The 27,097-nt window shown below is 41.6% G+C and overlaps 1 protein-coding gene across 1 annotated transcript in view; it reads left to right on the top strand.

The window, feature by feature from the left end:
- LOC149990256 (A-kinase anchor protein 4-like) overlaps nt 1–26,748 on the top strand; it is an 86,844-nt gene extending 60,096 nt beyond the window's left edge. The window contains exons 2-6 of the mRNA XM_090265510.1: nt 18,463–18,558; nt 19,851–19,901; nt 20,428–20,529; nt 23,706–25,841; nt 26,477–26,748. Coding sequence (XP_090121636.1) covers nt 18,463–18,558; nt 19,851–19,901; nt 20,428–20,529; nt 23,706–25,841; nt 26,477–26,632 — 2,541 coding nt within the window. The 3' untranslated portion in view covers nt 26,633–26,748. The remainder of the gene's footprint in view (nt 1–18,462; nt 18,559–19,850; nt 19,902–20,427; nt 20,530–23,705; nt 25,842–26,476) is intronic.
- The last annotated feature ends 349 nt before the right edge of the window (nt 26,749–27,097 follow it).

Here is a 27,097-nt window from a genome sequence, read left to right as displayed (position 1 = left end):
CTGGATCTCCCCTCCTTGACCTGCATTCTATGACCTCCCTCAGTAACATGCTATGACCGCAGTCTGTGACCTGCCCCCTGGGAGCATCCATCTGTGACCTGGACTCAGTGACTGTCCACTGTGACCAGGCCTGTGTGTCCTGCTCTAAGCTCTGGCTTCCTTCATGTGGTATTTGTGGCCTGCTCCCCATTACCTCCCTCAGTGACATGACTTCTATGACTTGCCCTGGTGACCTACCCTTGGAGACTTGGCCCTAGGTCCTCACTCACTACCCTGCCCTCTTTGACCTCCATCATGACCTGCCCATTGTGACCTGCCTTGGTGACCTTCCCTCTGTGACCTGTCCTATGCGACCTCCCCCACTCAGTTCTTGGCCCTCTGTGACTTCACTTCTGTGACCTCTCTCGGTGAGCTGCCCCAGTGACCTTCCGTCAGTCCTGCCATCAGTACCCGGCCCTGTGTGACCAGCCATCAGTAACCAGCCCTCACTCACCTGCCTTCAGTGACCTGCCCTCTGATGCCTGCCCTCTGTGACTGCCTCAGTAACATGCTCTCTTTGGCCTCCCTCAGTGTCTTGCCCTGTATGCTCTCCCTCACATCTGTGACCTCCTTCATGACCTGCCCTCTGTCATCTGTCTTTTGTGAGCCACCGCCCTGTCACTCGCACTCTATGACCTCGCTCAGTGACTTGCTCTAGTGACCTTCACTCAGTACTTCCATCAGGACCAGCCCTCTGTGACCTACCCTCAGTGATGTGATCTGTGTGTCCTGTCCTCAGTTCGGCCATCCGTGACCCGACCACGGTGATCTGCCCTGAGGCCTTGCTTCCTTCGCCTGGGATTTGGGATCTGCCCCATATTACGTCCTTCGGTGACATGCCTTCTATGACCTGCCTCTGTGACCGGCCTTCAGTGACCTGCCTTCGGTGACCCACCCTATGGGACCTCACTTAGTGCCTGAGCCTCTGTGACTTCTGTAACCTCCTTCAGAGACCTGCCCTGGTGAACTTCCCTCATCCTGCCATCAGTGCCCAGCCCTGTGTGCCCAGCCCTGTGTGACCAGCCTTCAGTAACTTGCCTTAAGTATCCTGCCCTCTGTGACGTGACCTCTGTGATCTGCCCTCTGCGACCTAGCCTCTATGACTTGCCCTAAGACCTGGCTTCCTTCACCTGGGCTTTGGGACCTGCCCCCTCTTACCGCCTTCAGTGACATGACTTCGAGGGCCTGGCCTATCTTACCTACCCTGGGTGAAATGCCTTTGTGACCTGCCCTCTCTGACCTTCTCTGTGTTACCTGCCTTCTGTCACCTACTGTCTGTGACTTGCCCTCTGTGACCCTGCTCAGTGAGCGGCCCGAGTGAACTTCCTTCATTCCTGCCATCAGTGAGCAGCTCTGTGTGACCTGCCTCAGTCACCTGCCTTCCGTGTGTGTGGCCCTCTCTTACCTGCCATCTGTGACATGCCCGGTCTATTGTACCCTCTGTGACCTGGGCTCCAGTGACCTGCCCTAGGGACCTGCTGTCTGTGACGTGCTCTCTGAAAGCTTCATGCTTTGACTAGCCTCCTGGGACCTGCCCTCCTTGACCTGCATTCTATGACCTCCCTCAGTAACATGCTATGACCGCTGTCTGCGACCTGCCCCCTGGGAGCATCCATCTGTGACCTGTACTCAGTGACTGTCCACTGTGACCAGGCCTGTGTGTCCTGCTCTAAGCTCTGGCTTCCTTCATGTGGTATTTGTGGCCTGCTCCCCATTACCTCCCTCAGTGACATGACTTCTGTGACTGGCCCTGGTGACCTACCTTCCATTACTTGGCCCTATATCCTCACTCACAGACGTGCCTCTTTGAACTCCCCCATGACCTGCCCTCTGTGACCTGCCCTGGTGACCTTCCCTCTGTGACCTGTCCTATGCAACCTCACTCAGTGCTTGGCCCTCTGTGAAAGAGGAGAGAAACATTGGCGTGAGAGAGAAACATCGATCGGGTGCCTCTGTCACAGGTGCCCCAATGGGGACCTGGCCTGCAATCCAGGCATGTGCCCTGAGCAGGAATTGAACCAGTGACTTCTCACTTTAATGGATGATGCCCAACCAGCTGAGCCACACTGGTTAGGGCTCTCCTTGGCCTCTTGACCTCTTGTATATCTTACTCTGAATGCCAGGACTAAAACATTTTTATTTTAATCAGAGTTTCCCTCAACTCCAAAATTATTATGTATATGTTTTCAGGGATTCCTTGAATCTCCATGTTTATTCCCAAGTAACTTATTGAACTCCCTTACTTGCTATTAAGTTGAAACCTGAGCCTGCCAGTAGTACCTGCATGTAGGTATCCCTTCCAGATTTTTCATGAAATTTACCCTGAGGGCCCTCATGGTTGGGCTCCCTTCCTCTTTTGAATGCTGATTCTTACATTGGTTTGGCCATATCTCTGCAGGGCTTTTCTTAAGGGACAAAGAAAGCGTTTAAGGCCTGTCTCTGAAGTATTGTTATTTCCAAACACAATTCTTTTATTTTTTACTCTTTTCAAAGCAGCAGAAATGCATATGTTTTTGCCAAGAGATGAGAGGTTGTTTAGCTATTGAACTATACTTTGGCTATTACAATAACTAATGATTAGACGAGGGGATTACCCTGGAAAGGGCTACCATTTGAAAACTTCACCTTTTTCATAAAGTAATTAAAAATGATTGCAGACAAGTTTCCTCTTCTTCTCTTCCCCCAGCTCCCTACTATTCTTTTTGCTCACTCCTCTCTCCCTCCCTAACCTGAACTTGATTGACTAATTCATGAGGTATCTTGACCCCCTTCTTCCTTGCTGCCTCTTACCAAAGGATATGGGAAGCCAGAGTTTCTGGTGGCCAGGGCTGGCCACGTGACCCAATTATGGCCAAGGAAACATAAATGGAAATGTGTTAGGGGGCTTCCGGGACAGACCTGGCTTCTCCATGAAAAGGACAGAGAAGGGAGATCATCGGTAGAGCCTATTTCCCCATCTTCCTGTCTTGAAGGCAGACAGAATCTCTGGGTTTGCAACAGCAATCTTGTCCCCGCGACACAACCAGCATTCAGATGAAAAACGCAAAGATGGCAGAGTAGAAATAGTGCAAGAGCCTGGTCTTTGACGACCTTTTTTTCCCAGCTGAGCCAGTGTTGGCACACCACCCCCATCGAACTTAATGTCAGTGATAAAAGCAAAGCCCTGGTTCAATACTCTGTGAATTACTATGACCTGCAGAGGAAGCCATTCAAAACTGATACATACCCTTCACCCTTTTTTCCTTCTTTTCATCTGCCTCCCCTTTTGTGTTTTCTTCTTTCCCTGTATGGGCTGAATGCTCCCCCCATTCATATGTTGAAGTTCTAACCTCTAGTACCTCAGAATGTGACTGTATTTGGAGATACTTAAAGAGGTAATCAAATTAAAATAAAATCAAAGTGGGCGTGGATTTAAAAAGAGGAAATTTAGACACAGAGATGGACAGAGAACAGACATGTACAGACACAGGGAGATGGTCATCTATACGCTTAAGAAAGACACCTCTGAAGAAATCAACCGTGATGATACTTTTATCTTAAGCAAGCCTCCAGAAATGTGAGAAACTACATTTCTTTTGTTTAAAAAAGTAATAAGTAAAAAGCAGCTGAAATTCATTCTCTCATAGTTATAGAGGCCAGAGAAGTCTAAGATCAAGGTGTTGGCAGGTTGGTTTCTTGTGAGAGCGTCCTGTTTTGCTGGAAATCTGTGGTACACCTGACCCCCAACTTTGTCTTCGCATGGTTTCTCCCTGTGTCCAGGGCAGCAATCATAATGAATCGAGGCCACCCTAATAACGTCATTTTAACTTGATCACTTCTGTAGAGACCGTCTCCAAATTAAGGTCATGTTCTGAAGTTCTGCACATTAGGACTTAGGCATGTGAATTTGAAAGGGACACAATTCAACCTACAACACTACCCAAGCTAGAAACCCTAGAGTGAGCTTTGAGTGTTCCCTCTCTCTGCTCCCTGACTCCAATCTTGAACCAAGCTCTGTTGCTTCTCTTCTTGTCCGCTCCCAAGTCTGCACTTTCATCTTCAGGTGACCTCTGTCCCCGACACATCTTCTCCAGTAAGCTTTTCCTGAAAACTGCTGTAGTCCTAATGTCACACAGTACTAGGTTTGTTACATTGCTCTAGCTGTTCGAGGACACACAGTGACTCTCTAGCACTTCTGAAATCAAATTGAAAGGCCCCTTCCTTGTTCCAGAGCTCTCCATACCTCCCTCAAAAATCACCACTCCCTGGGGAGGCTGCCTCGTTCTCAGGAGACACCACGTCCTATGTGTTTCTTCTTCCAAGCCTTTATGCAATTTCCATTGCTTAGAATACGCTTCTCTGACTGTTCTAAACTTATAAAGACCAGCCTAAGTCATACTTATTAGTGGCAACCTTTCCCGATGGTTCCCTTCTTAGAATCTTACTAGGTTGTACTATACTCAATATCTTACCATTCTGTTCTTCCTTCCTTCCTTCCTTCCTTCTTTCCTTCTTTTCTTTCTTTCTTTCTTTCTTTCTTTCTTTCTTTCTTTCTTTCTTTCTTTCTTCCTTTCTCTCTCTCTCTCTCACTCTCTCTTTTTATTTGTTTCTCTCTCTCTCTCTCTCTCTCTCTCTCTCTCTCTCTTTCTCTCTTTCTTTTACCATTTTAATATGTGAGTCTGTTCAAGCAAGCTGGGTTATCAAACTAAAGAGGTTCACCACTTGAGGTGCTCTAATCAAGAAGGAGGCATGGTAGTTTTATTTTGAGGTAGATGGAATAGACATAGTCCAAATGTCAGACATGGAATTCAAAACAATGATGGTGAAGAAGCTCAATATACTCGACAACCTCAAAAACAACTACGACAACCTCCAAGGAAGTTACCAACAGCTGCAAGAAAATTACAGGGAACTTGCAGAGAACTACACCAGCATAAAAAAGACATAGAAACTATCAACAAGAACCAGGAAGAAATGAAGAATGCAATCTCTGAACTGAACAACACAGTAGAATCAGTCAAAAGCAGACTAAACGAAGCAGAGGATCGTATTAGTGAGATAGAGGATAATGTAGGAAAAAATTCTCAGACGATACTGCAAAATGAAAAAAAGATTTAAAAAGTATGAAGAAGAGATAAGGGAGTTGCAGGATAGCATAAGGAAGAGCAATATAAGAGTAATTGGAATCAAAGAGGAATCAGAAGAACAAGGAATAGATAAACTGATAGGAAAAATAGTGACAGAAAAATTTCCCAACCTGATGAGAGAAAGAGTTATGCAAGTCCAGAAAGCACAGAGAGTTCCAATAAAGAGGAACCCCCCAAAACCCACTCCAAGGCACATCATAGTTAAAATGGCAACATTCCAAGACAGAGAATCCTAAAATCAGCAAGAGAAAAACAGCAAATAACTTACAAGGGAGCTCCAATAAGGCTGTCGACCGATTTCTCAACAGAAACACTACAAGCCACAAGGGAATGGTCAAAAATATTTCAAGCAATGAAAAACAAAGGCCTACAACCAAGAATATTCGACCCGGCAAGGCTCTCACTCAAAATAGAAGGGGAAATAAGGAGTTTCTCAGACAAAGGAAGACTAAAAGAATACATCCCCACCAAACCAGCATTGCAAGAGATGCTAAAGGGAATAGTCTAAGAAAAAGAAAGAGAAAAAAAAATATATATATATATATAATGTATATAAAGAGTAGAGGAACAGAGCTACAAAGGGAAATGAATAAATACATGTTGAGAATAACCTTAAATGTAAATGGATTAAATGCTCCAATTAAAAGACATAGGGTAACAGAATGGATAAGAAAACAGGACCCACATATTTGCTTTCTACAAGAAACACACCTCAAAACAAAAGATTTACATAGACTGAAAGTAAAGTGATATAAAAAAGTATTCCAAGCAAACAGACCTGAAAAAAGAGCTGGGGTAGCAGTACTCATATCAGACAAAACGGATTTCAAAGCAAGGGCAATACAAAGAGACAAAGAAGGACATTTCATAATACTTAAAGGAACAGTCCATCAAGAAGATATAACACTGATAAACATATATGCACCCGACATAGGAGCACCCGAATACATAAAGCAAATACTAGAAGACCACAAGAAGGATATTAACAACAACACACTCATAGTAGGGGACTTCAACACTCCATTATCAACAACAAACAGATCATCCAAGCAAAGAAACACCAAGGATATACAGGCATTGAACAACACACTAAACCACACGGACTTAACTGATATATATATATATATATATATATAGAACTTTTCACCCCAAAGAAGCAAAATGTACATTCTTTTCAAAGGCACATGGGACGTTTTCAAAGATAGACCATATGATAGGACACAAAACAAGCCTCAACAAATTCAAGAAAATTGAAATGATATCAAGCATCATTTCAGACCACAATGCCTTGAAACGAAACATCAACCTCAGAGAAAAGAATCAAAGACACCCAAACTCATGGAGAATGAATAACACGCTACTAAATAACGAATGGGTTAACAATGACATCAAAGAGGAAATCAAGAAATTTCTAGAAACTAATGACAATGAACACACAACAGCCCAAAACCTATGGGACACGGCAAAAGCAGTCCTAAGAGGGAAGTTCATAGCAATACAGGCATATCTGAAAAGAACAGAAGAAGCTCAAATAAAAATAAAAATAAAAAACTAATCCTAAAGCTACAAGAACTAGAACAACAGCAACAAACAAAGCCTAGGGCAAGAAGAAGAAAGGAAATCCTCAAGATCAGAGCAGAACTAAGTGACATAGAGACTAAACAAACACTCCAAAAAATCAACAAAACCAAGAGCTGGTTCTTTGAAAAAATAAACAAAATCGACAAGCCTCTAGCCAGGTTCATCAAGAAAAAAAGAGAGAAGACACAAATAAACAAAATCAGAAAGGAAAGAGGAGAAATCACGACTGATACCTCAGAAATACAAACAATTGTAAGAAATTACTACAGACAACTGTATGGCAAGAAATTCGACAACCTAGAAGAAATGAACAAATTTCTAGAAACGTATAACCTTCCAAAACTGAACCAAGAAGAAGTAGAAAGTCTCGACAGACCAATAACAAAGGAGGAAATCGAAACAGCGATCCAAAAGCTCCCTGCACACAAAAGCCCTGGACCGGATGGCTTCACAGGCAAATTTTACAAAACATTGAGGGAAGAACTAACTCCTACCCTAACCAAACTATTCCAAAAAATCCAAGAAGAGGGAAAAAATCCCAAACTCTTTCTACCCTAATTCTAAACCAGGTCAAGACACAACGAAGAAAAAGAACTACAGGCCAATATCACTGATGAACATAGATGCTAAAATCCTCAATACGATTTTGGCAAACAGGATCCAGCAATACATCAAAAAGATCATACACCATGATCAAGTGGGATTCATCCCGGGGATGCAAGGATGGTTTAATATTCTCAAAGCAATAAATATAACACATCACCTAAACAAAATGAAAGACAAAAATCACATGATCCTATCTATAGATGCAGAGAAAGCATTTGATAAAGTACAACACCCATTGATGATGAAAACACTCAGCAAAATGGGAATAGAGGGAGCATACGTTAACATAATTAAGGCTATATAGGAGAAGCCCGAAGCCAACATCATACTCAATGGACAAAAACTGAAAGCGTTCCCCTGAAATCAGGAACTCGACAAGGCTGTCCACTCTCTCCACTCCTATTCAACATAGTGTTGGAAGTCCTAGCCACGGCAATCAGACAAGACAAAGAAATAGAAAGCATCCAAATTGGGAAAGAAGACGTAAAACTATCACTATTTGCAGACGACATGATAGCATACCTAGAAAACCCTATAAACCCCACTAAAAGACTACACGATATAATAAGTGAATTTGGCAAAATAGCAGGGTACAAAATAAATATACAGAAATCTAAGGCATTTCTGTACACCAACAATAAACTATCGGAGACAGAGGCAAAAGAGAAAATACCATTTACTATAGCAGCAAGAAAAACAAAATACCTAGGAATAAACTTAACCAAAGAGATAAAAAGACCCGTACACTGAAAATCACGCCACAATGAAGGAAGATACAAAAAAAAAAAATGGAAGCAAATACCATGTTCTTGGATGGGAAGAATCAACATCATCAAAGTGGCCCTACTACCCAAAGCAATTTACAGTTTCAATGCAATCCCTATTAAAATGCCATTGACATATTTCACTGACCTAGAACAAATACTCCAAAAATTCATATGGAACCAAAAAGACCCCGAATAGCAAAAGCAATCTTGAGACAGAAGAACACAGCAGGAGGAATCACGATACCAGACATCAAACAATACTACAAAGCCACTGTGATCAAAACAGTCTGGTACTGGCATAAGAACAGACACATAGATCAGTGGAACACAATAGAGAGTCCAGAAAACAACCCAGGCCTCTATGGTCAACTAATCTTTGATAAAGGAGGAAGGGACATAAAATGGAGTGAGAAGAGCCTCTCTAACTAATGGTGCTGGGAAAACTGGACAGGGACGTGCAAAAAAATGAAACTAGACCACCAACTTACACCACACACGAGAATAAACTCAAGATGGATTAAAGACTTAAATGTAAGACGTGACACCACAAAAGTCCTAGAGGAAAACGTAGGCAGGAAAATTTCAGATATCCCACGTAACAATATCTTCACGGATACATCTCCTAAGGCAAGAGAAATAAAGGAAAAAATAAACAAATGCGACTACATCAAACTAAAGAGTTTCTGCTCAGCAAAAGAAAACATCAGCACGATGAAAAGGAAACCAACCATATGGGAAAACATATCTGCCAATGATATCGCAGACAGGGGACTGATCTCCAAAATATATAAGGAGCTTATATGACTCAACATCAAGAAAATAAACAACCCAATTAAATAACGGGCGAAGGACCTGAACAAACACTTCTCCGAAGAGGACATACAGAAGGTCCATAGGCACATGAAAAAATGCTCAACATCATTGGCCATCAGGGAGATGCAAATAAAAACCACAATGAGACACCACTTTACACCTGTCAGAATGGTCATCATCAACAAATCAACAAACAACAAATACTGGCCAGGATGTGGAGAAACGGAAACCTACTGCACTGTTGGCGGGAATGCAGACTGGTGCAGCCACTATGCAAAACAGTATGGAATTACCTCAGAAAACTAAAAATGGAACTGCCTTTTGAAACAGCGATTCCACTGCTAGGATTATACCCGAAAAATCCTAAAACCCTAATTCAAAAAAACCTATGCACCCCTATGTTCATAGCAGCCTTGTTTACAATAGCTAAGTGCTGGAAACAGCCTAAGTGCCCATCTGTAGATGAGTGGATCAAAACACTGTGGTACATTTACACAATGGAATACTATGTAGCAGAAAGAAAGAAGGAACTCCTGCCATTTGCGACAACATGGATAGAACTAGAGAGAATTATGCTTAGTGAAATAAGCCAGGCAAAGATAGCAAAATACCGTATGATATCCCCTAATACAGGAAACTAAAGAGCAACACAAACAAACGAACTGAATAGGACAAAGACTAGAATAGCAGTCAGTAGTGGGGAGGGGGGAGGGAGAGAAGGGGGATAAGTAAGGGAAGGGACTAGTCAAGGAACATGTATAAACGACTCATGGACATGGACAATGGGGAGGGATATGATTGTGGGAGAAGGGATGGGCTGGGTGGGGGGAGCAATGGGGGACAATGGGACAACTGTAATTGAAAAACCAAAATAAATAAATAAATAAATAAATAAATAAAAGGAAAAATAAATAAATAAAACAAACCAGCAAACATAAAACAAGCGAAATTATCATTGAGTGTTACCTCTGACCACAAAGGAATCGATAACAAAAGTAACAGGAATATCCCCAAATACTTTGAAACTAAACAATGCACCTCATTGATCAAAGGGGAAATATTAAGGCAAATAAAAACGCATTGAACTGAATGAGTATGAAAATACAATACATCAAAGTTTGTAGGACACAGAGCAGTGCTGCAAGAGAAGTTTATAGCCCACTGTCTATATTAGAAAAGAGGAAACGTCTAAAAGTCAATCTAAGCTCCACATCAAAACTAGAAAAAGAAGAGCAAAATAAATCCAAAGCAAAGATAAAGTAGGGAATATTCAAGATAAAAGCAAAAATTGATGAAATAGAAAATAGAAAAATCAACAGAGAAAATTAATGAAACAGAACGCTGGTTCTTTGCAAAGATCAATAAAATTGACAAACCTCTAGCAAGACTGACAATTAAATACAAATTAACAATAGCAGAAATGAAACAAAGGATATCATTACAGACCCTATGATAGATATAAACTTGACAACTTAATTGAAATGGAAAAATCCCTTGGAAATCAGAAACGACCAGGATATACTCAGTATTTAATACATAATTTGAATAGTTCCATTGTTTTAAAGGGATTACATTTGTAATTAAAAAATGTCTTTCGGCCCAAAATATTTCACTGGAGAATGAAACTAAATGTTTAAAGAATAACTAACATCAATTCTATACCATCTCTCTAAGACACAGAAGAGGAGGAAATACCTTACAACAACTTATATGAGAACACTTTTACCATGATACCAAACCATACAAAGACAGTATGAGAAAAGAAAACTACAGACCGATATCCCTCATGAAAATAGACTCAAAATCTTTAGCAAGCTGTTGCAAACAGAACGTATCCAAATATAAGAAGTATATTATATGCCATGACCTAGTGAGGTTTATTCTAGGGATGCGAGGCTGGTTCAAAAAAATCAATCCACGTTAATAGGCCAAGGAATCCATGAGCACAAAAAGAAAGCTATGAGAGCTAATAAACCAGCTCAAGGGTACAGGACATAAGATCATACAAAACTCAGTTGTATTTCTATTGAATTGTATTTCTATTTCAATTGTATTCATTTGCAAGAAACAATGTGAAAATAAAATTAAGACAATTCTACTTACGATGACATCAAAAATAATAAAAGATTTAGAAAATAAATGTAATCAAAGAACTACAAGACTTGTACACCGAGACCCACAAAATATCGAGAGAAATTAAAGACCTAAACAAATGTAAAGACATCCCATGTTCATCAAGTAGGATACTTAATATTGTTAAGATGGCAGCCCTCAAATTGATCTACAGAATCAATACAATCTGTATCAAAATCTGTGCAGAGAAGAGTTAACATAGTGGGCCTGACAATGCTATCGTTTTTGAAAATCCTGCTTGCAAGGTTGGCCCTTGGCTGGGATCTAGGAACTTGGATTTGGTCGGAGGGAAGGGCTCCCACTATCCCAACTGATGAGAGTAGCTTATTGTACCTTAACTGTTTGTGCAAACAATATGATTTATGGTGAACAACAGCTTTCCCCCTGGGACTCTGGGATTTTGGTATGTGCTAGGCAGAGGGTGCCTGGAGGACCAGCCCCTAATGAAAGCCCTTGGCACTGTCTCTAATGAGCTGTCCTCATAAACAGCATTTCCACACAAGTTGTCACAACTCTTCATTGCAAAAAGCTATACTAAGTGAAAGCCGTCACAACAGACTACCTATTATATGGTTCCATTTATATTAAATGTCCAGAATAAGTCAATCTATACATCCACAAAGCAGATTACTGGCCGCCAACAGCTGGAGAGGTATAGAGTTGGGGGAGTTACGATAGCTAAAGGGCATGAGGTCTCTTTTTTTGGTGATGAAGATGTTCTAGAATCTATTTTGGTGATGACTGCACAACTCTGTGAGTACACTGAAAGTCACTGAATTGTACACTTTATATGGATGGTATTTGAATTAGGTGTCAATGAAGCTGTTATACAATTACAGTGGGTAATAAAATATATTGGTTCTTTAAAAAGTCTGTTGAAGAGTGACAGGAAAGACTCCATGGAACCAGTGAGGAAGTTGGTTCAATAAGCCAGGCAATTTGTACCAAAATAGTCCAATGTTCTTTGTCACGGCCAAGCAGTTCTACATGGTTCTGGGCACAGCAATTCTTGAACAACCGTTATCAGTAATTTTCTTTCTTTAAAAAAAAAATTGCGATATAACAGACATATAACAAACATATCAGTTTTCGATGCACACACTGATTTTGAATTATATAAGTAGCCTTAAGCACTTACTAATATATATGAACCTAATAGTACCCCTGGCAGGAGAAATGACAATGAGTAAAACACACTCATTCTGTATTTGGAAAGGTAACGCTCATAATGAAATAACTACCAACACACGAAAGAACATGATACGTGCCAAAGCAAGGCTAAAATACAACTGCTAAGGATTTCAGAGGACATGTTGTTCAGCACACCATTATTGCCAGTACAGTCACTGTTGTCATATTCATCTCAACATCACCAAGAATGATTACTGAGTGTCTAAGTACATGAGCAACTCTTAAGAGTCTATACAGAGAGTTAGGCGAAGTTCTTCCTTGAACCTAACACATCTTTTTGATGGGACTACTAAGGAAATAGTACATTAATGTTATAAGTGTGTCATCTCTATTATAAATAATTATGAAATATTAGGTTATAAATGTAACATACATAAAACGGCAGGTTTTCGGATGCAAGTTATTCTAGAGGGGGGATTCGCCGAGTTCCCTTTTAATTTGAGGAATGCCTTGGCAAAATGGGTTTTTGTATGGAGTGATCTTGTACCGTGTGGAAACACGTTTCCCAAGCAGCTGCGAACTCCTAGTGGCCACACGAACTCATTACCATCTAGCTTTGAGAGCAACAGGCACAGAAAGGTTAAGTCTGACATCCCTGCGGGGCAACTACCTGACAAAGCTGAAGACTAGGGCAGTCTTCATCCTATTTAAATGTCCCTAAAACCAGGGGCGATCCTGAAGGGTGTGTGGGCGGATCGATGCCTATAAGCACTATGAGGGAACCTGAAGAGGTTTATGCTTCCAGATCCCCTTTCTTTCCTCCGAGGCCTTTGTTTGAAACATTTATTGACAAATAAAGACACTCTCTGGAGGGAAGGAGAAAAACTGTCAGCAACTAATATTACATTTAAATACTTTTCTGTCAGAAAAGTTTGTTGGTCTGATAAAAAACGAAAAAGAATCCCGACTAACAGCCTAGTTTCCTCAGCCACTTCTCCAGCTCTGACATAAACATTTTTTAAAGCACCATTAACAAGCCATACATGGATTGAAAGCTAAAGCTACACACGGGAGAGCCGCTCCCCACCAGTCAGTAACGGAAAAAAGACGAAACAAAACAGAACATAACAAAACAAACAGATGAGGGGCAGAGGGATAAGGGACTAACCGCCTCGGAATTACCACGTCAGACCAGCGGCCTCACGACCGACGGTTTCAGACCAACCGCCTCACACTAACGGCCAACAGGTGGTGCGCGGACCCTAGCATGCTCACCGGCAGGGCGAGATAACCGATCAACACTTTTCAATCAGGCTTGAAACCACCAGAGAGGGCCAAAAATTCAGACTAGGTACCTTTTACCCTTGCTTTTTTTGCTATGGGGATTCCTCTTCTGCATCTTCGGACCCTAGAAGAGAGTAAACGCGTGCTAATCTCTGAGCACACACACGTAAACCCCCGTCCCCAAGATAATGGAAGCGGCTCGTACTGGAAGTGGCTCATACCGGAAGTGGCTGAACCACCAATCAAATGGCCTCTCTGGGCTCCATTTTGCCGTTAATAAAACCTGGATTAAAATAGTACCCATATCATACAGCTGCGTGAGAAATAAATGAGAAAATGCATGCAAAACACAGCACCGGGCAAATGTTCAGACCTGCAGAGTTAGAAACGCTGGGAGGGGGCCCAACTATCTGTTTCAATACGCTCTCCAGGTGATTCTGAGGCATGCCTGAAGTGTGAGTTTTTGCTTTATGAAGAACGCTGCCCACTCAAATAGCTAACCAAAATCTTTGTTATTATTTCAGATTCCATGACTCCATGCTTTCTGAATTATGTTTCCTGCCTGAACTTTCAAAACCGTTATTTGTTTCTTGAGCCCAACTCTGTAGCCCGTATCACCACGGATACGAAGAGAAAGAGAGAACCTGTCTTCAAGGTTTCAGTGTAGGTGATCCAAGAATAGGAAAAGTTGATTAAACCTAATGGTCACAGTATCATTGCATAAACTAAATTAGGGAGGCTAAATCTGAGGCTGAAAGATACTTGGTGGCACTGACAGGCAGACCAGTTTCATGAAGGCTGATAGTTCGGTTCAGTTCAACTTCATGTTGCCATTATTCATAATAATTACATTACAAACACAGGTTCCATTTTTATTAATAGCTCTTTCAAATCAAATACAAACTGAAAGCATAGTTAAAGTGTGATTTGTATGGCTATTCACAAGTTTGTATGGAGGAGAAGATATTTGGATAGAATAAACAAGGCTAGAAAATGAATGATGGTCTTAGGGGGAAAAAAAGGTGACCAAAGCTTCTGGGTTTAACATATTTATGTTTGTCTCTTAGAGGATAACCTAAGTGCATACTACTTTACACATATCCACACACTAATGTAGCATGTTCCTTTTTTTTTTTTTTTTTTGACTCTGAACATCCTTTATTCCCCATCTGTCAGTACGGGACACTCTGAGAGCCTCAGCAGCTTAAGAGAAAGAAGAGGCAGTACCATATGACTGAGCCTCCTTGCATTTTCATTACTGGTTTATCATCCAAAAACTGCTCTTGTTAGCCTCCAGGATGACAAGGTTGGGGTACCATGGGACAGGGCTCTAATCATCAATAAGAGTTCTCTCTTTGTCGTTTGGAGGATTTGATAAGACATTTTTCCAGGCCCAGATCACAGATTTTCCCTTCTGGGCTTGGAGACACAGAGGGTTTTTTGTTTGTTTGTTTGTCCGTTTGTTTGTTTGTTTTGTTTTTTTAACCTTAGGGATATACATTCTTGTGCTTGGAGAATAAATAAACATTTCCTTTCTTTGCTTCTTATTCCATAGACATGAGCCAGACACAGGAGCTCCAACTTAAATATCAGAAGTTCCCCGTGACAAAAGAGTGGTAAAGGAAAAACAAGTTCTATACTGTGGATTTTAGCCCATCGCTATTGACGAAAGCTCCCTTCTTGACCAAAATTAAATTTTAATAAAAGCTGTGTGTATTTAAGGTATATAACATAATGGTTTGATATAGTCAGGCTTATCTGAACCTTCTTCTCAATTAGGCCTCACCTTTGGCTTATAAAAACTCCAACTTTCGGTTTTTATGAGCTCAAGGCATGTCCTTAGAATGATGATCCCAGCCTCCTTAATATACCGGCCTGAGAAAGCTCAACATTGCCAAAAGAATTCCCTGTCTGTTTCAGCCAAAACCTGACCATGGGCCCCTGCCTCCCCTCCCTTTTCATAGAGCATTTACAGAACTTGTAATTGTAGATCCTTTCTCTGTCCCTTTGAGACATATCTTCTACAACCCAGAAATATCTGTTTCCAGGACCTGGGAGCCATCCCTTCGAAATGTAATCATCAAGAAAGACAGAGCCTCTGTTTCCCAATCTCTATGGAAGGATAGGAGTTCAACTTTGATAAGTGCCAGTTAGCAAACGCAGAGGCCCTGATCATGGTGATCAAACTCCGTTGGCCCCCAAAATGTCCCTCAATACTTTTCCTTTAGCACACCCCAGCATTTAAAGGGCTCCTGCCTTTTGTTGCACTGGAGTTGAGCTCTAGTTATCTAAAGTCTCTCCTCTACTGCAGTAGCCTGAATAAAATCTACCTTGCCACCTTTAACAGATGTCCAGCTCTGTTTCTCTTCGATGCCATGAACTAAAAAGATCAGAACTGGACAACAAGTTTAAGACATGAAATCCTAGAGGTAACAGGGAAAGTAACAAATGAAGTCAGACCAAGACTATGAAACCCTAGCGTTTAGGAGAGTCATCTCAACCGATCTTTTAAAACTTCAGATGCAGTTCTTCTCATGTAGGAGGTTAAAGTGGAGACATGTGGAAAAAATAAAAGGAGAGAACAAAATAATACTTGAGCGCCCTGCAAGTCATTTGGTTGTGGGCGAGTGGTTCCACACTGGGGATAAGCTAAAGGCACCCCAAAGTGTAATGGATGACCTTCTAAAGAATACCGTACCAAGAAACCCAGCACTGGCGATAGTGGAGAATAATAAAGAGGGGCTTGAGGAGCCTCTGAAAGGCTGACCCTGTCCCAAGACTATTGGCTTTTATTCTGGGCTAATAATGTTTCATGATGAATGTTAGAGCTTGTTGGACCAGTTAGGCACCCAGGATCCTAAGGACACTCAACTTTGTGCTGTTATTGTCAGCTATAGAAAGAAACAGCAATGTCATGAAGTAGAAGTCCTAGTACTAGCTGGTGGTCAAGGCTTTAGGAGAGTATGGGGAGTTGAGGAAAGAACGAACATCTTATGTCAGACTGGAAGGATTATCATAGCATCCAAATGCACGAGAAAAGAATTATTTCAAGTTCTTATGAAATAACCTACTCCAATATTGCACAAGTCTTCTGAACTTCTTTTTGACTAAAAGTGTCTTAATGGCGAGATAAAACCACAGAAGCTGCTAAGGAAGTCTCCAACTTTCTATTTTCATACCTTCATTCAGGATACCCAGAAAGGACTTTGATTAACTCTGTCTCTAACTCTGAACCTTCAGGGGGGAAACCAAAGAAAATTAAGCTAAGATGTGAAAATCAACACTGCTCTGTGAAAAATAGACTCTACTGGTAACGAGTATGATTAGATTGTTCTGGAAGTCCAGCAAGAAGAAGAAAGAGAAAGGAGGTTTCAAGGTGTTGTGAACTGGACAAAACATGAAAGGATTATGTGTACCCTTCTAGAGAGAACAGAAGGTTGTCATACAGAAGGCAGCTTGAGGTGGTTTTCATATGAAGAGATGTTGAGTTTGCCAGCCTGCTACACTTTTGCTGCAGTTGCTATGGTTTCAGGCATTGTGACCCAACAAACTCTGGTGTCATGTCCCAGGGTCATAAGCAGCAGGAAAGGCTTTGGCCCTTCAGTCTTGTCCAACTGCTGACAAGGGCAGCAGCCAGCTGCGGGTACCCGAGAACTTGACACTGCCCAGATCCATCTAAAGGGACACATCTCCTTTCTTGGTGGCACATTTTCAGCCAAAAGAACTTCATTATCAAGGTAATGAGTTTATATATTTTGTTGTTGTTGTTGTTGTTGTTGTTGTTGTTTTTTACAGTTCTTTAGAATCTGGACACGAGAGACCTCTTTGCCTCCCTCTCTTTGTTTCTAGGCTAGTGATCTCTAGTTCTGGGAAAAAAGAAACCCCCTCTTTTGAGGGTATGGGAAGCCTTTTCCTAAATGTTTGGGAGACCCTCAAAGATCTTGGAGGGTTGGGGGGGTCATAAAGGGTAGGCATGTAATACTATCCGGTGAAAGGATAGCTGAGTATAGGAGGGAGAGAGGGAGAGAAAAATGGAAGAAGGTAAAGGGAGGAAGGGAGGGGGAAAAAGAGGGGAAGAGGAGAAGGGAGCTAGAGGTTAAAGGGGTCTAAATTTTGAAGGAAGTTGGAGGAGAGGAATTCAATAGCCCTCTACCATTTGGCAAAAAGTTTCTCTTGTTAGTTAAAAAACAAAGTCAAATCCAAGTACGAGGTACCAAAACAATTCTACTGAACCCATAACTGTGTCTTCCTGTACATGGGTCTAAGGTCTTACATAACAAACATTATTTAGGGCTTTTTCCACTTTCTTTTTACTTTTAATTCCAGGCTGGGGTGGGAGGTGGTGGGGAGTGGTAAGAGAAGTTGGCAGAGATGATTATTCTTTCAAAAATAAAATTAAATATGGTTCTATGGGATCGGGGCCTGGTTTTTATAGCTATTAGACCGAGTTTTCTCAGTGTTCAGAATCTTGTTCTATTGTGGGATCTCATATGTTGTTTTAATTAAAAAGGTTATTTTTTCACTCTACTAGTGTTGGCCTTAGTCTTCTCCAATGGCTCTATGTGGTAAGTGTTACAGCTGTTTATCCCATTTCACTCCTTATATCATGAGAAAGGCTCTGGTTGAACTGGGGTTAACTAAAATTCAATTAAGGGGGATGAGGTATGCTTGATTCCTTGAAGGTGCTTAAGAATGGCAAAGGAAGTAGAGGCAGGTGAGATTTAGTGGAGTTTAGTAGAAATAAGTCTCTAAAGTTAATCTCCACGTTCTCTATACTTCCTTTTAAATTTGCTTCCCAACGAAGTATGCTAAAATGATCCTGATAATTTCAGAGAATCCCTTTCCCACTACTCACCCCACCAGTTTCTAGCCTAACCCAATATGAACTACATAGCTGAGTTCCAGGGCTTCTTATCCAAACTGAGCCAGTTTCTAAAAACCATATATAAGCCTTTCGGATTCCTTTTCTTTTGTCTTTCCAGAGGCCTGATAATATTGAGTGGTTACACAGCGCCAGGGGTGTGTGCAAGGTCAAGCTCCATAGCCCAAAAGGACAGCAAGAACAGGAACGGAAAGTGGTAAGATACTAAATTACTCCTACTAAGGGGTGGAAAGGATTGCTTTATGGATACAGATATCCTGGAACCCAGAATAGACTAATGGAGGGTGATAGTGTCGTTTCTCTAAGATATCAAGTTCAGTAAAGTTTGTGGGCTGGGGGGTGGGGGTGGGGGCGGGGGCGGGGCGCAGTATGCTTATACATCACAGAGGGACACGTGAAGGGAGGGGGAGAATGAAGAGTAGCTGGGGAGGGGGGTGGGGGGAGCCTCAGGGGAGGGAGGAGTGGTGGTTGCCTAGTTTTACCAGCCTAATGGAATCATAATATCAGCTAGCTACAAGTAAGTTGCACTCAAGTGGGACTCCCACAGGAGGGCAAAATGTGTAATACTTCACATTTTTTATCACGTTCAAATGCCATTCATACTGTTATGTATTTAATGCTTTTTTAATTGACTGACATTTAAAAATTACCATCAACCTAAGCAATATTATCCATAATGTCACAGGTTTTATGTTTTAGTATGTATTTTTCCTACTAAACAACAAAAAAGTACATATATTAAACACAGAAATGTTTATCCATGTATCACTTAAAGTTTTCTATAACATCAGTAGCAAAAACACCACTTTTGGGGAACGCTACGGTAGTTGAAAGTGCTCTAACTGAAAGCCAGGGAATTGGTTTCTTTTTTTTTTTTTTAATGTTTATTTATTTATTTATTTATAATTTTATTTTTTGGTTATTCAATTACAGTTGTCCCATTTCCCCCCATTGCTCCTCCCTCCCAGCCCATCCCTTCTCCCACAGTTATATCCCTCCTCGTTGTCAATGTCCATGAGTCATTCATATACATTCCTTGACTAGACCCTTCCCTTACTTATCCCCCTTCTCCCGCTCCCCCCTCCCCCCTACTGACTACTATTCTAGTCTTTGCCTATTTAGTTCGTTTGTTTGTGTTGCTCTTTAGTTTCCTGAATTGAGTTCTAATGTAAGTTTCAGCTTTGAGTTTGCGTCAGTTGGGCAAGGCACCTTTCTTCTTACTTTTTTCAGTAAATGTAGGTATTGTAATTTGGGCATCTCTGACAGGTAGGTATTCTTATCTAGGAAATACAATAATGATAAGATTCTCTCTGCCTAATAGCATTTATTGAGTACTTACTATGTACAGGTACTCTGCTGAAAGCTTTGTATTCACTCTCAATCAATCCTCACAAGAACCCCTATGCGGTAGGTGCTTTATCGTCTCAAAGAGAAACCGCAGTCTTTTCTCTAGAATTTTCCTCAATACGCTGTCCTAATTTGGTGCAGATATGCTTTGTCGATGTGTCCACCCTGAAAGTGGAAGATAAAGGTTCCAAGGTGAGTATTCTCTGCTCCCCTCAGAGTTGGAATGAGTGAGAAACTGCTGAAAGAGTTATCAGTGGCAGCATAATAAAAGGGAAAGTCTGTGCCAGAGGGTGGAAGGATGGAGGAGATTCAGGTGGGCAGCCATCATTTTTGAAAACCCCAAACCCCCGGTTGAGAATATACTGTCACTCTTGATGCCAAATCTCATTCTAGAAGGAACTTAATTTGCTGGTAGGCCTGAAAGAATTACAGCATGGAAGGTAGCATGTCAGAGCAGTGAGAAAACTGTCCAAAAGTTTGACGATTCATGAAATATGATTCCTAAGATTTATGGATTTGTGAATGCCTCTGGAGGGGTAGTAATTTGTGAGGAGAACAATATCTCATTCTTCAAACATTAGCTAGCATCACAAGCCTACTTATCCTTCTCCATTGAAAGGAAAAGATAAGAGATATGACATTCAGGTTTTGGAGAGGGCAGCTTGGAGAAGTCTCAAAAAGCAGTTATTCATAAGAATCTCACCACTTCATCCCATAGGATGCTGGTGGTTCCTGTTCCGGAGGTGACCTAACGCAACACCATCTGAAAGAGAAAGAAATTATTATAATCAAGGCTACTGAGAGGCAAAACCAGTCTAAGGTATGCTTAGCTTCCGAGTCCACCCTTTCTAATTCCCAGAGTCCAGTGCTGACACCGAAGACTCTGGTTCACAAAAGGTAAGAGAAATATTTCCAAACAAGGCCCTACATTTGGCTACTATGATATTCCAGAGTTCACAGGCCTAAGTTCAAAGTCAGGTAAGTTTAATGTCCAGGTATCTAACAATGGCACTAATCACAGAGGTTCAGAATGCCCTTCCCTGATTGCAGGTCCCTACTCCAAACAGAATCTTGCTACCCTTATCCTAACAAAGATGTGGAATGAAAGCATGATCTTTTTCAGTGCTTTCTGTTGTCTTCTAATGGGCTTGTGTGCTCCACATTGCCCAGTGTCCAAAAAAAAAAAATAATAAAAATAAAAAAAGAACAAACATATATGGAACAGAGAGAATCCACAATGACCAAGAACTGTAGTGGCTTGTTCCCCAAACCTGTTGCCTAAGAGATTACAGACTGTTAGGTAGCGTAAAGTTAGAAGCAATTCGATTTGGATACCACTGTCACATGCAAGTCCTTTTGTTTTTCTGTAACTACCTAAATTATATCTGTTGGGCTCCTGGCCCATGACAAGTCACCTTCACAGTCCTACAAACCTGGAGTAGTTGATATTGAAATAGGATATTTGGTTTTATCTCAAAGGAGTCAATTTTTTTTTTTTTGTTCTGCATCTCTATGCCTTTCTTATAACCAGGAACAACATTTCTGGCCTCAGACACATTTGGAGTGATGAGAGTGGCTCCTAAGGAAGAAAAAAAGTTTAAAAATATTCTTCAAAGAGTTTTGGGTTTAGTTGGAAGGAGGACTCCATTTTGAAGTCTTAAGAAAGGGATAAATTATACCTAATGTTTATTCTTAAAAGTGCAGCACATATTTCCTACACATAATGCAGGTGTCCTTGATTGTAACCTAAACCCATTTTCAAAATGTTGAACTTATCATGACCTCAAACTTCTAGGGATTCAGTAGAAAGTAAGGAGATGAAGCAATGGAAGGGGTAAAGAGGACGATGGTACTTAGCAAGGAGTGGAAGACATGTATAATACATATACACATATCTAGACATGAGTATATGCACATAATTTACACTGACACACAGCAATATATACAAAATAATTTATACGAGCAGTGACACACACATCCCTGGCTACGTGTCTACATATGACACTGGTGAACACACACAAGCATTGAAACAACACATGTGTGTGTATATTCATAAACAATGACTCACCTACACAAAGGTATAGAGTCAGCTGCATTGACATACCCACATGTGACACATCAACATCTATATATGCATCCATGCACACTATGCATAAACATGCACACTACACATAAACATACACACATGAGCCTCGATCAAAACACAGTGACTGTACAAATTCAGGTGACAGGCATGCACTCTTACACAGGGTGGGGCAAAAGTAGGTTTACAGTTATGAGTATGTGAAACGGTTTATTCTTGAATTATTACTTATTATTTTCCATACATACAACTGCAAACCTACTTTTCGCCCCACTCTGTAAATATACCTCATGTTGATACGCACACATACAAACTTAAGCAAAGTGACACTAACAACATTTGAATGCACTGATACATACCTTGACACAAATACAATGACATCCCCACTCACGTATTCACACAAGTACTCAAATACCCAGGGTGTGTGCAACACTGACACACATTCTCAATCATTCACGTAGCATATAAATATAACATAAACTGATACCCAATTTATTGACATACACAGTCATTATATTAGCACCGATCCACATTGAACATAAACATTTATTGATGTATTATCTATTATCTATTAATTACTATATATGTTAACATGTGAATTTATTCTTTTTTTATTCTTTTTTTTTAAATAAATAAAAGATTAATTAGTTATTTTAACAATAGGAAATAACAATCCCTCCATCTCAGACATTAAGACCCTTTATAATCTTATAAAGGACAATGGGCGAAGGTCTCAAGCTCCTCTAGCTGCTTCAAGCTGGACATGGTTGTCGTTCGTCCTACCTACCCTTGGTCCAGACATCCCTAATAAGAGTGGGGGTGTGGAGGGGAGGGTTGCCTTCCCACATGGGGAAGGATCGTGCAGACTCCAGGTCAGTTGGCTGTCCCCAGACAACGGCGTGCTTGGTTTAACAGGCTGGCATCCTTGTTGTATTCTGGGGGCAACAGATTTGGCAAAAGGGTTTAAAGACATCTTCAATCCATAACCACTAGATGACAAAAGGCAGGGATTAATTTTTCAATGTTCCACATTAGGGAAAAGAAACGGGCTTCTTTGGAGGAAGGTGTGCCAGGCGCATCTCACCTGTCCAAAACCCTTTTGCCCATTCTACTTAGTTTGGGCTGAGGGAAATAGTTTAGCTTTCCCCATTCTTAGACCTCTGGGCCCTTTCGGTCCAAGCCATTAGGATAGAACAGAGAAACCAGTTTTAAAGTGAAGCCTACAAACCACCCCATTCTTCACCAACCCAGCCACTTAGTTCAGCCAAACCGTTGAGTCTCAGGAGGCCGCGCTGCAGACAGGATTAATACACATATAGGTATAGCTCCATGATACATTCTATTAGATTTGTATTATAAACAAACATGCAGATCACTCAAATAGACACTTGTCATTTACATATTCAGACACACTGACATACACATTCATTTTTACATTCACACAGTGTACAAAATGTACACGCTATCATGCACACGTTGGCCCGTACAGGAAACATATAAAATCGGTATTGATGTCAACACATTGTTACACAGGCTTACACACAGGCAGGCATACATGTGCACTGACATGTGCACACGGACACACACGCTAACAACACAGACTGAACATTCTCACATCTACTGAGATGTCCCCACTTATGAATTGCTATACTGTTATTCACACACACACACACATGACAGACACATTGATACATTTTTGACACATGTTGAGATAAGCACACGTGCTCATGTGAAATTGACACGCTACCACTTGTGCTCAAAGGGATATAATTATGTATTATGTTTCCATGCAAATCCTAAAGGGTAAACCCCTAATGTATGCAGTTTAGAAAGATATGTCTTCTAAATAAAATAAGGGGGGAAAGTAGCCTCCCCAAACTCTTAGGTGTTCTTTTTTTTTTTTTTTTTTTTAGATGGACGGATCTATATGCCTTTTCACACAAGCTCCCTCTGATCCTATAACTGTTGTAAATTGGCTTCTAAATGATATCCAGAAGTATGCCTTGGGTTTCGAACATGCACTAAGTCCCTCAGCCTCTAGCTGCAAACATAAAATAGGAGATGAAGATGAACATCACAAATTACCCTCTGCAAACTGCTACAGCATCTATGATGATAAACTGAATATTGATTACATGGCCAATAGACCTCAAAGCCCACATGTAGACATGACTGCAGCCAAGAATACCAACAAAAATCAGAGTCCTTCCACCTCTCCAGCAAAATCTTCTAGCACTAACAGGGCAGTAATCTCTCCTGAGGGAGAATGTCCCATGGATGACCTTTCCTTCACCATCATCCGGCTATCTAATCTGGTAATGGAGATGCCTTGTAATGAAATCAAGAAGTTGGAAAATGGAAGCAAATGCTTTCGTCATTCAATCTATCCACCCTCTGGGAACAAAGGGAAAAACACTCCCCGCAGCGCTGTGAGCAAGATCGTTTCTGACATGGCCCATGATGCTGAGGAAATATCCTATGTGGAAAGGCGGGGCACTGGAGAAGAGGGCAGGGAAGGTGGCAGGAAAAAGTTTATGTATAGTGAATTATCCAACAAGAACAAGGGGGTAGACAAAGAGATGTGCCAACAAGAGAGCAAAGATTTTTCACACTCTATCAGTAAAGGACTCACGGTTTATGCAAATCAGGTGGCATCTGACCTGATGGTCTCCATTTTGAAGACCTTGAAAGTGCATGCTCCTGGGAAGCCAATTCCCGCTTGTGTGGTCCTGAAGAGGGTGTTGTTAAAACACACCCAGGAAGTTGTCTCTGATTTGATTGATTCCTGCTTGAAGAACCTGCATAATATCACTGCGGCCCTGATGACTGACTGCGACTTTATCTCAGCTGTCAAGAAGAGTCTGTTCAACCACGGAAAACAAAATGCTACACATATAATGGAGGCCATGCTGAAGCGCCTGGCTACTGTTCTGCTTGGAGAGAAGGAGTCTAAATCACAGCCTCTGTTGTACGCATCCTTGAAGGCCGGCTCCCACAGTCCCAAATACGATAACCAAAGTCAAAACCAAAATCTTGAATTCTCCACCATGAAAACTGAATTGAAGGGGAAGGACAAATGCAAAATAAAACCAGAGGAGTGCAAGTCATTGATTAGCGCTGAAAAAGTTGGTGAACACATCCTCAAGGAGAGCCTGTCCATGTGGAACCAAAAACAACGAAACCAAGGCGAGATGGCTGGCAAAGCATGCGTGAGTAAGGAAGAAAAAAGAGAGAAGATCAGCCCTTCCACAGAGTCACTGGCGAAGGACTTGACTGTCTCTGCCCCTATGCTGATTCAGTACCACCTGACCCAGCAGGCCGAGGCCAAAGATGCACTTGAAGATGACTATCCTGGTTCCACCATAGGCCATAGGACTCAGAGTGCCCAATTTGAAAAGAACGCAAGTGACCAAAGTGCCAAGGCACTTTCAGTGAAACATCTAGAATCTTGTGGAGCTCCTGGGCCATCTACCTCTGTAAAGGAGACTCAACAACAGGCGGAGTGCCAAAAGTCCGATATGTCAAACATCATTCTATCACTGATTCAGAAACTGCTCAGTGAGACCTCCTTCAACAGTGAAGAGCAATCTGAAGGGGAGAGCAAGCCTTCTGAGCCCAGGCCAAACAAAGCAACTTCAATGTCCAAGAGAGGGGAAAAACAATTCCAGGAGAATTTAGACCTTGATTTTGCCAGCGGGATGATGCAAATGAACTGGCAATTCATCAATCAACTGGTAGAACCTGTGAGGAAGCTGTGCCTTATCATGGCTAGGTATCACAACAACAGGGAAGCCCTGGCCGAATTGGAAGAACAAGCAGCCTTGGTACACAACCCAAGTTTCCAAGTTGGTGGCCCCAGATGCAGTCACAGTAGTGCAATGTCACAGAACTATCGAGAGTTTTCTGGGCCGGAAGTCATCATCAATAATTGGTGCTCAACAAGTAGCTTGCAGAAACAGCTCCAGGCTGTCCTGCAGTGGATTGCAGCCTCCCAATTTAAGGTGCCTGTGCTCTGTTTCGTGAGAGATGATGATGGACAACTGGAGAAGGTAAGCAATGGCAAAGCACAAGAAGAAAGATGGTTAGACTGGGCAGGGGAAGGGAGGCAAAACTGTACTTAGGGCTCACGAGCAGTCCAAATTTTTCTCAAGTATGCTCTTTACTATGTGCTTTATGAATTACTTTATCCTCATAAAAAGACACAAAAGCAATGAACCATTAATTGAGGCTGTAGCACCTTGGGGTCTGCACATTTCAGCCAAGAGGAGGCGAGAAAGATTAGCTTTTTTTTTTTTTTTTTAAATTCAGTGACCCTTTAAACAAACTACTTGGTAAAATATGTTTTAGGAAGGTGGGGGAGATGGCCACCCCTAACCTTGACCTAGCAATCAGCACAGACTAACCAAAAGACCCAGGCCTTGGAGAGAAGTATTTAGTAAAGACAACTGATTCCAGGTTTTGTTTTTTGATGCTCAAAATGAAGTTATGTTTTTCATTTTGATCTATGACATTAGAGGAGGGTCAAGGAAAAAGGAGAGGGAAGGCAGTCCTGGATCAGCGAAAGCTTTTACTCTAATCTTAGTCATGGGCGGAAAGGTGGGTGAGGGGGGTAGTTCACTTTATCCACCTGAGACCTTTCTTCAAAAGTATCACATGACTCAAGCTATCTCTGCTCCCTCCACAGCTTCCAGAAGTTTCAGCTAAGGCAGCAGAGAAGGGGTACAGTGTTGGAGATCTCCTTCGAGAAGTAATGAGGTTTGCCAAGGAACGACAACTGGATGAAGCCATGGACAACATGGCTAGAAAACAACTTCTGGACTGGCTGCTCACTAACTTGTAAACTAACAGTCCCTTCAACAACTCTGTAGCTAGTCACCCCATCCCCACAGCAGCATTCCATGCCATCTGGGCGCCCCTTCATTAGGCAAGTTGAACAACACACTACACGACTGTCTTTCCCAATACGTCTGAGCAGTTGGACTATGCAAGTACAAGGTGTTAAATAAGCTAGGCAACAACATGAATTAAAAAATTTAAAAAAAAAAGTCGTTGTGTTCTTTTTTTAAAATATACGTTCTATTGTTAACTTTTTTATTATTATTTAGATTTTATTTATTTATTTATTTCCAGAGTGAGGGGAGCGGAGGGAGAAAGAGAGGGAAACATCAATGTGTGGTTGCCTCTCACGAGCTCCCAACTGGGACCTTGACCTGCAACCCAGGCATGTGCCCTGACTGGGAATTGAACCAGCGACACATGGCTCGCAGGCCGATGCTCAATCCACTGAGCCACAGCAGCCAGGGCT

The sequence above is a fragment of the Furipterus horrens genome, unplaced genomic scaffold (assembly GCF_987537825.1).
Source record: "Furipterus horrens unplaced genomic scaffold, mFurHor1.1.pri manual_scaffold_20, whole genome shotgun sequence".
In the NCBI taxonomy this organism is placed as follows: Eukaryota; Metazoa; Chordata; class Mammalia; order Chiroptera; family Furipteridae; genus Furipterus; species Furipterus horrens.
Note: the sequence above shows the minus strand (reverse complement) of the source record. Positions and strands in the feature narration are given on the sequence as shown.